Source organism: Argentina silus (genome assembly GCF_951799395.1).
Source record: "Argentina silus genome assembly, chromosome: 8".
NCBI lineage: Eukaryota > Metazoa > Chordata > Actinopteri > Argentiniformes > Argentinidae > Argentina > Argentina silus.
In genome coordinates this window covers 19,644,435-19,654,434 of record NC_139662.1, presented here as the reverse complement: position 1 = coordinate 19,654,434, position 10,000 = coordinate 19,644,435, and the positions used below count along the sequence as shown (strand labels likewise).

The 10,000-nt window shown below is 41.8% G+C and overlaps 2 protein-coding genes across 2 annotated transcripts in view; both read left to right on the top strand.

The window, feature by feature from the left end:
* The window catches only part of ogfr (opioid growth factor receptor), a 6,654-nt gene extending 1,365 nt beyond the window's left edge, over nt 1-5,289 (top strand). Inside the window, exons 2-7 of the mRNA XM_083675813.1 lie at nt 361-429; nt 551-632; nt 813-891; nt 1,307-1,373; nt 2,176-2,324; nt 2,552-5,289. Of these exons, the coding sequence (XP_083531939.1) occupies nt 361-429; nt 551-632; nt 813-891; nt 1,307-1,373; nt 2,176-2,324; nt 2,552-3,689 (1,584 nt within the window). The 3' untranslated portion in view covers nt 3,690-5,289. The remainder of the gene's footprint in view (nt 1-360; nt 430-550; nt 633-812; nt 892-1,306; nt 1,374-2,175; nt 2,325-2,551) is intronic.
* Nucleotides 5,290-6,278: 989 nt separating this feature from the next.
* The window catches only part of col9a3 (collagen, type IX, alpha 3), an 18,517-nt gene continuing 14,795 nt past the window's right edge, over nt 6,279-10,000 (top strand). The window contains exons 1-4 of the mRNA XM_083675812.1: nt 6,279-6,558; nt 7,812-7,880; nt 9,356-9,391; nt 9,567-9,638. Of these exons, the coding sequence (XP_083531938.1) occupies nt 6,493-6,558; nt 7,812-7,880; nt 9,356-9,391; nt 9,567-9,638 (243 nt within the window). The 5' untranslated portion in view covers nt 6,279-6,492. The remainder of the gene's footprint in view (nt 6,559-7,811; nt 7,881-9,355; nt 9,392-9,566; nt 9,639-10,000) is intronic.

Below are 10,000 nucleotides of genomic sequence, written 5' to 3'. Positions count from 1 at the left end.
CTTATGTGCCAAACAGGCCTACATGTATTGTGTTTTATAATCGAATCTCTGAGCTACCTGATCAGTCCAAGTAGTTTACACAATCTATTACGTAGGCTAGCTACAGTGAATTGGGCTTCTGAGGTGTTCAAGCGTAGTTAGTGTACAATGCAATGCACATCCCTCACCTTTGAAATTGATAGCCTATTCACCAGAATAGAGGACTAACTGTTACACACCATAATATAATCTTAATTGAAAGCACGGTTGGTCCTCTGCCTGCTGGTCTTACAGAGCTTTACAGAGGCTGACATGTTTTTTTTCTTTTTGTTTACCTAATGAGATTGAAAGTAATATATTCTTTCTTATTTTTTTAAATAGTGGTCAACCACATCCTCAAGAAACATCAGGGCAGCCAAGGACATGCAGAACTACAGAAGAGGGTACCCAGTAAGTCTGAAGGCTCCTTGTTATTGTCCAGCATCAGTCTGCATCCTACCATCGTCATACAGTAGTAGGCCATCACATGGACATCTCTGATTGTGCTCTTTGTCTCTCTCTCTCTCCACAGAATCTTACAGATGATGAATGCCCTGAAGACAGAATGATGAATTTAAAATTCTATCTCAATGAATACGCCTCCTCTCCTGATGGTAGGCGTAGGCCACATGCAATTATTCCCCCAAGCAGTGGCCAGTGTGTTTAGTTTAGTTCATTAGGATCCTCATAGCAGTTGCAATGAGCGATGGAGATGAATTGTGTTTTCCTAACCCATCATAACAGGTGTGTGGAAAACATGCATACTGACGTGTATTCTTGTTTACTTTGCTTAGATGTTTATATCGAGTCATTTCATAAAGAGTGGAAGACTGACTACAAGAGGCTGGAGAGAGTTCACTCCTACATTCAGTGGTGTGTATTGCCTTAAATGTTGTTGTTAACTTTGTAGTCGCTTGTGTTTTTGTTTGGATGCCGATGTGCACATCCAACAGCCCAATTAGAATTCCTGTTTGCCAGCATGTTTTAACCCGGATGTAGCTACCTTCACACTGTAGCAAATGATGGAGTAAAAAGTGGTATTTGTTAAACTGAACTCATAATTAGTCTCTTGCATTGTATTTCAGCCATCATAAGCCATGATGTTTATTTACACCGGTCAATTTCTAACATTTTATCACCAAGCGTCCGAACAGTGAAGTATCAACAGGAGCACATCATCAGTGAAAAATACACAGCATTAGAGAATGAATGTTGGTGTCCTTGTTATATATGTCTTATCTTCTGTACCTCAAGTTCCACTGTCCTTTCATCCACTGTCATTTCCCAGGCTGTTTCCACTGCGGGAGCCAGGAGTGAATTACATGGCCTCTGAACTCACCAAGAAGGAGATCCAGGTAAGTGAAGGAACTGATTGTCAGCTTCCGCATATCTTGCATGACAGTGTTGTGTGTTAAGTAGTTTGAAAGCGGGCGGGGTGGCGGCTGGTGTCGTTGAAGATTAAGGAAGACAGTTTTTGTATTATGGTCTTATTTCTATTTCAGCATATTGGATGACTCATTCATATTCCATTCACCCAGCTCAATGTAACATCAATAGGCTTTGGCTATTTATACCCAGCCGGGCATGATGTACTAAAATTTGTCATCCCCATCATGAGGTTTCTAGTCTACAAACGAAAGTTTATGACGCAGGTGCACCGGAGGAGAGATGCATTGGAGTTATTAGGTGACAGACACGCATCCAATACCAATAAGCTAGCTAGTTAGAAGTTAGCAATGGAGATGTTCAACAGTCAAAAAACAAAAAGCTTGTTTGAAGCTTTACATTTAAAAAACACGTGTGCTCGCTTGTAATGTCTGATTGGAGTTACGGACCTGTCAGTAATTTAATTTTGAACACCAACAGCCCGCTCAGTAACCATTGAACAAGCTATGTCTGACAGACTAGAGTGTGGAGAGTGCAGAGTGCTCTCTGTCTGTCGTCGAGAGACTATGTACTATTTACTAACTCCCATGGCTGTTACCTTTTATCCCATGGCTGTTACCTTTTATTGTTTTATAAAACAATTGTCTTGTCTTTTTTATTTTCTGTTTTTATAAATGTTCCTGTAAAGTGCATTGTATTGCCTCCGTATGTGGAATGTGCCATAGAAATACAGTTTGACTTGATTTGGTCTCTCCCACTGTGTGTCTTCAGGCCTTCAGGGACAGTGATGAGGCTAAGAAGAGGCTGGTGGAATCCTATGAGCTCATGCTGGGCTTCTATGGCATCCAGCTGGTCAACAAAGACACCGGCGAAGTCAAGCGTGCAGACAACTGGAGGGAGCGCTTTGCCAACCTTGAGCGGTGAGACACTGAAGCCTATCCCCATTTCAGGTTCCACCCGTCTTTATAGGGTGTGGTTCCTTGAGGCCATATATGGACTTACCAATGACCGTTCGTCTTTGAGATACAATTTGAATTGACTTTATGAAGAACTCCCCTCGTTTTATTTGTGTCTTGCTAGCAAGGTGTCATTAACTGTGAATAGTTGTCCTCGTTGTTGATGTGCTGTTCCCTTTTCACTCCTTCAGGAACATGCACAACAACCTGCGTATCACTCGTATCCTGAAGAGCCTGGGGGAACTGGGCTTTGAGCACTACCAGGCCCCTCTGGTTCGCTTCTTCCTGGAGGAGACCCTGGTCAAGAAGACCCTGAGCAGCATGAAGCGCAGTGTGCTTGACTACTTCCTGTTCGCTGTGCGTGACAAGCGGAAGCGTAAAGACCTGCTTCGCTTTGCCTATCAGCACTATGAGCCTAAGGACAAGTTCGTATGGTGCCCCAGAAAGGTCCAAAAACAGCTCAAGAAGAAGCCGGAGTCTGTGGGGAATGGCGACGGATCAGAGGAAGGCCGCTCGCGTGCCAAGGGTAAAGACGGAGAAGCAGGGGCACCCCAGAAGGATGAGAAGGATGAGAAGGATGCTGAGGATCTCACAGAGACACCGAAGTCGACAGAAGAGGCAGTGAGTGGAGACGGGGACAAACAGACAGAGGGCTCTTCTGTTGATCCAGAAGCTGAAAGCTCCTCAACTGACCAAGAACTTACAAATAGTAACAGCAATGATAATACTGAGATGGAACATTCAGGCAGCCCAAAACCTGAAAAGTCTGAAAAGGTCGATCAAATTATGGAGGAGGAACTTAAAGATGGCAGTCCATCCAAGGACAGCGTCCAGGAGGTAGTCAAAGCCAAGCAAACTGCAAGTGGAACAGGGTCAGAGAAACCACAGAAGAAGAAGAGGGAAGGTGACAAGGAGATGCCTAGCAACGGTCCTGCAGGGGGCCTCAGCAATGGCCGTGAAGTCCCCGACAACAACCAATCTGGTCAGGCAAGCCTGTCAGTCAAAGAATCAGAAGGTTCCACTCAAGCTTCCACAGAAGCCTCCGCAGAAGCCTCCGCAGAAGGTTCTGCTAAACCCTTGTCAGAAGATTCCTCTAAAGATTCGCCCTCTTGCTCCTCGGAACGAGGGGAGAAACACAGAAGGACTGACTTTAGTATTGTGCTTGATAAAAACGAGGGAGCTGAAATGGTACATACAGCTTTGGCTGGGGAAAGCACAGAGAAACATGGAGATGACCAGGCAAATGGGACAAACCCTAAAAGTGATGTGGAGGCGATGGATGTGGAATCCGCCCCCGCAAATTTAGACCAGGACATGGGAAACTCCTGAATAGGGAAAGAGGGAAAGGGGGAGTCAGAAGGGGACTGAAGGGACATACATTCACATGGTTCACTTAGAATGGCAATGTCACTGAAGGGAAGAACATAAGAGTAATGAGTTTTCAGGCCTTATTATTTTCTGCGGTCCTCTTTCATGTTTAGACAATTGAGGGCATGTTTCTTTTTGTTTGTAAAGATGTACGAATTAATGGATTTACTTGTTTACATGTCTGATGAAATTGGGTCTGGGATGTTGAATTAGGGGTATGGCTGTGATCCTTTTTCTAGGATTGATTCTGCAGTGAGGAGATACTTGGCTAGCTGGCCGTCCGAACACGCTGTGTGAGAACCTGAGATCCCTATTGATTATAATTAACATTAGGGGCCATTTTCCCAGACACAGATTAAGCCGAGTCCTGGACTAAATAACATTTTCAATAGAAAATCCAATGAAGATTAATTTAAAATCTAGGATTAGATTAATTCTGTGTCCAGGAGACCGTGTCCAGGCTTTACTTCATGTAGTTCCATGAAAAGCAGTTATTAATATGATAATGCTTGTTTTGAACTTTTTGTTTTGACCAATTATTTCACAAACTGTGAATGCAGTTGTTTTGCACTGAAAAAATGAAATTATTAGAAGGTATAATTTGTATTTAGTATGATGTGTCCCATGTTCAGAAGTACATTCTGTATTGAACCTTCTGTGAAACGGGAAGATGATTGTAATGTCTGTCGCACTTTATTTTAACGGTACAGTAAGTAACCTAGGATTAACTCAGCAATTACGTGGTAAAAATGGTTAGAAGCCACCGGTAAGACACCATAGTGTGAGGTAGGTAACAATCGTGCTGAATTCTTTGAGTCAAGTACCAGAAAGGACCCATTGTTACCACATAGTTTCCTAGTAAGTACTAAGGGTAAATACCGTAAGTCCATGGTAAATACCAGTGAAACTACCGTAAAATAAGGAGCGACCGTAATGTACATTAGTATCTTTAAAAAAAATATTGCACAATTTGAATATTGTTTTGGCTATGATGAATATATGAACAACAGACATTGCCAAAAAAACATAACAGACTGTTTGATTGTATGTACATCTTCTTGGCAGTATTGGACTAGATGAAGCTATCTGATTAAAATACTTTGTCTTTGATTATATTGGATGGTAGGTGATCATTAGGATGTGGGCTCTTTTTCTGCTTTCAGGCCAGGAAGGGTCATGTAGGTTCTTGCTATTTATTGATTGACTGATTTTATATTAATTGATTAATTTAGATTTTTTGTAAAGTTAGTGTATTATATTTGATTTTCCAAAGCCCAGATCCCCTCCTAGTTTACTGAATTGCAAATCTCAGGGAAAACCCTGTGGCAGATAGTTAACTGTTTAGTAAACCCTTTTTCTGAGGTTAAGTTTAGATCAATTTATTTTCCTCCCTTATGGAAATGAACTAGTCACAATTGTCAATCCACTTTTTCAGGAAATTAATTGGCTTGATTGAAAATGTGTATGAAGAGGGTTATAGATATTCACCACTTGGGGGTGGGGGGGGTTTGGAACTTGAAATTTCACTTGTCCTTGTCCTTGCAACCTCTAATCTACTCTTCCCCTGTTGAATGACAAGAAATAAAGATTCTGTAACTATTCATTGGTTTATGTCTTCATTTTCAACATGAACTAGGACTAGGAACCTATAGGTAACCTATCCTATAGGATCTATAATCTATAGGTAACCTATCCTATAGGATCTATAATCTATAGGTAACCTATCCTATAGGACTATAGGATCTATAATCTATAGGTAACCTATCCTATAGGACTATAGGATCTATAATCTATAGGTAACCTATCCTATAGGACTATAGGATCTATAATCTATAGGTAACCTATCCTATAGGACTATAGGATCTATAATCTATAGGTAACCTTATCCTATAGGACTCCCTGAACAGCAGTGCCTCTTGTTACTGAGTGGACTATCCTGGTTAAATAAACAAATACAATGAATGTAATATACAGAGAGTCATAAATTATGCTGTGCAGTGCCTCTTATTTGAAACAGATGAACTAAGTATAGTTATATAGAAATATCTAAGATTTGAAACTCCTTTCATCAGGTTATTTGGTATTGTATGGCTACAGTAATGATGGTGTATGTGTGACCGGCGCACTGTATAATTTATTTCAACCCCGGTTATGAGTATGGTATGACATTTTATTAGAAGACTATAACAGTTGATAAAACCTGACAAAGAATGGGATTCTGAATGATATAGCTCTTCTTGGCCCCTACCTCAGTCTGGGCACGTTTTGAAGGCTATCTGTAATGATTTGATTGTGTATTGCGTATAATATGGTGATAGAGCAGCCCCACCATTCCCTCTGCTAGGCCAGTGGACATTACACCGTGTTGCATTTAAAGGTCTACACGTGCATTTAGGGCCACATAGGTCGGTTTCCAATTGGCCAATGGACATAAGTCGCTCCCCGGAATTTCAGTAAACTTTTAGCGCAACCCACTTTCACTGGCTCCAAGTCGTGCCCCTCTACCTCGCTCTCCCCTCAATCAGTTCCTCTTGTCGCATCACCCCCCTCCATCCCTCTCTCCACAGTGCGCGCGATTGAGCTCAGCCCCTTCAGCTGGAGGCTCGGGTTTATCTGGGATCTACGCGAATGCCATTCAGGATCCGCGCGCTGTAAGGTGAAGGAAGGGTCCGTCGCGAAACCGGGGGGAGAGCGAGCGATTAGGACTGGGAACAGGGTTTGACTTTTTCCGCGTAAACTCGGATTTTAGGGGCGAGTGGGAGCCATGGCGATGTTCTCAGCTCTCGGGCTGTTCATGTTGTGCCAGCTTTTGACATCATCTTCAGCCCAGGTAAGCGGTGGATTTGGTGCGCCCGTTATCCATCCATTCGAGATGCTTCCAACCTGTAGCCTTCAGCTGTGCTCTGGGTTGCGGTTTGTGCGTCGCCCATGGGCCACAGGCTTGGAGACATTGAAGAAGTAGCTCCCCTCATGATTTCAACATGAGGCATTCTGATACTATGATAATTACCTGCAATGTCCTATGATGAGAGCTACTGAGAATGAGATTTTGTGGTTTGTTTATTTATCTCTCTCTCTCTCTCTCTCAACCGATCATCCTTTTTTGATGAACTTTTGACCTAGTTGTCTATAGACAGATATAACGGGGTTTGATTTAGTCGCTCGAGGTCCATGTTTTTGCTGCATAGGAAGGTAATTTGTTAAATGATTTGTCAATGGCTATTTCATGAAAGTTGCCGATCTCCATCACTATTTCACTATTATATTGAGGTTAAATTGTTCAGATTGGGGTATTTATTTGACTGTCTACAAATGGCAGTTATTGACAGTAGTTTTTGCAGTCATCTTTTTTCATTTACTTGCGAGGGTTTATGAAGTCGGGGTTGTGTTTTCCCTGAGGTTGAGGAATGCACAGCCTGGAGATCAGTGGCCTGCCCTGCACAATGACACCTTTGTTCATTCAGCCGTGCTCATGTGAAGCCGAAGGAAACACTGAATTTTATTAATCTGGTTGCCCAAAATTAAATCCATTGTATTTGTGTGAATAGTCTGTGAAGTGTCCCATCATAAGTTCTCTTAAAAGATAATTTTGTGACCGTGTAAGAATCTTCACCCTCCGCGTAATTTGGAGCATTTCTGCGTCATTGCGCACGCTTATGTAGGTGCAATAACACATTTCATGATTGCCTTCACTTCATTGTCTCATTTTACCAGAACATTATAACGGAATTAGGGAGTTACTCTTAATTATTTATTTTTTTGGAGATTGAAAGCAATGCATAATACCGGTACGAATGGTAATTTCTCCCCTCTCATTCTGAGTAATGATGGTGCATGATCAATCCATAGAAATGTTATGAGACCAGTTTCAACATTGTATAGCCTACATTTCAGACTTTAGGCCTAGCCTATGTATACATTTTTAAGGTTCCTCTAGTCTATGTCTACATCACTAGGCCTACAATACCCATGCCTATCCTATTCCCATTTGAACAAGGAAGGCTTCTACTTCTATAGATTATCACACAATTGTAATCTTTGCGTTATTTTTTTGGTTCTGAGAGCATTTATGTTGTGTTGCAGAGACCCGGACCACGAGGAGCTGCCGGGCCAATGGGACCTCCAGGACCCCTAGGAAGGGATGGCACTGACGTGAGTTGACCAGAGAAACAGTGGGGATAGGGGCTCTCACAATGGCTTTGGGAAGACTATGAAGTGGGGCTTGAAACTAGGCTAGCTTTTACAATTGACTATTATGCCTTGTGACATAATAATATGTAATTAACCTTGTTACACTGTTTTACCTGGACACATTCTTCAGATGATTTTCAAGGGCTAAACTAACAACAATATAATATATATATGTGTATAATAGATATAACAACTAAATTGTTAATTAATTTGAATGTGTCAACAATTTCAAACACAGTGCGAACCACCAAACCTACAACTTCACCCTTACTCTAACCAAGGCCCCACATACAGTAGGTGTAGCACAACTCAGAAAAGATAATGATATAAAAGTATTTCTCTTGCAGTCAGATTGTGGCTAAGTGCTCTGTAGTTATCTAGTTTTAACAGGCTGACTCCTCCCACTGAGAATCACTGCCCCACCCCTCAGGTATTTTGCCATCATTATACACACAGCAGAAATGCCCTGCTCATCTATTGGCTGGCAGGTAGGTTCATATGGCGGTGTGAAACTAAAGTAAACCTGACATATTTGTACAATTTCAGAAGGGAAATAGGATTACGTGCAAAAAACAAAACATTTGGTTACATGGTTGGATAGATGATTCACTTACTTAAAAAAATGTATTTGTCGCTTTGGATAAAAGTCGTCTACTAAATGCCATAAATGTAAAAGTAAATGGTCCCAAAATTACTTTCACTTCAGATGTTGGATCCTCAAACAAAGGCTGCAACTTTGTTCTATTCTTTGAAAAGAAATTCAAAAGGTTCAACAGAAATATCTTTACATAATAATATCTTTAAAATCTCTGAAGCCTTTTGAAGATTTTTGGGATTGAATACTTCTGTTGTTTTAGTAAAGTAAAGAAATGTCATACAGAGGACCCATTCATTCATACATTCCCCAACCCGACGAGAGCATCTAAAGTTACCCCTCACACCTCCCCCCTCGACCCCCCTCTCTCCACACCAACCTGAAGCTTTCATCATGTGACCACCGAGCCCTGTGGAAGCACAGGGTCCATTTTAGTTCTGTTTATTTTCCCCCGTTGCCCACTGCTGCAGTTAGGGCAGAGGGTAACTACAACCTCCTGTGTTCCAATGCACTTCATACACCCAGACTCACTGTCTGTGTCTGGCAGTCCTTCAGCACACACACACTAGATTGAGACTTTGAGTCTCATTTAGCTTAGTCTAAATATAGGAATTCATGGCATGAAAACAATCGCTATCTCACAGCTTCCTTGAGGCATTCAACGAGAATTGGCAGGCAATGGTCTAACAAACGTTCTTGCAGGTTTTTGACTGATTACATATAAAGAGAAATACAACACTGATATAGCTATTTGGGATTAACCTTTTGCATGTAATTTGTGACAATAGAAAGACGGGTGTCCTTTTGAAATCTTATGCTGTATTGTTTATGTGATTGACAGGGAAAAACAGGCCCTGCTGGACTTCCGGGGAAATCTGTGAGTATGACAACAAAACCTTTGTCTGTTTATTCTCTTGTAAACTCCCATGCATGTTCAAATACAAGGGAAAAGCTAATTTTACATGCAATAGTTTAGAAGATGACATTTTTTGTCAAGCTCTGTAGGATGTGTCCTTATAACACTGTCTAACTAAGTATCTCTATGGTTTTAGGGACCCAAAGGGAAAGGAGGGGGTTCCGGAGTAGTAGGGACTCCAGGTCTGCCAGGCCTTCCGGGAGTGGACGTACGTGACTGCTAGACACACACACACACACACACACACACACACACACACGCACACACACACATACTCACTCTCTCTCTCTCTCTCTCTCTCTCTCTCTCTCTCTCTCTCCGCCCATCAACACATGCGGGAGGTCAGGAATATGCTACTTGTCTTTATAATTGGTGTATCAAGGTGTTTTGAAAAGCTCCTCTTTGACTTCCATTACATAGATCCCCTTAGCTTAAGTCTAATACTGTAGATACACTGTAGTTTAAGGCTGTACGTCGCAAGCTGAAGTACTTGGCAGCAGCTTAAACTTCTTGGTTTCGTTGCATCCCAGTTTTTGATTGACGACCCGGAGAAGACTGATTCACACTGAA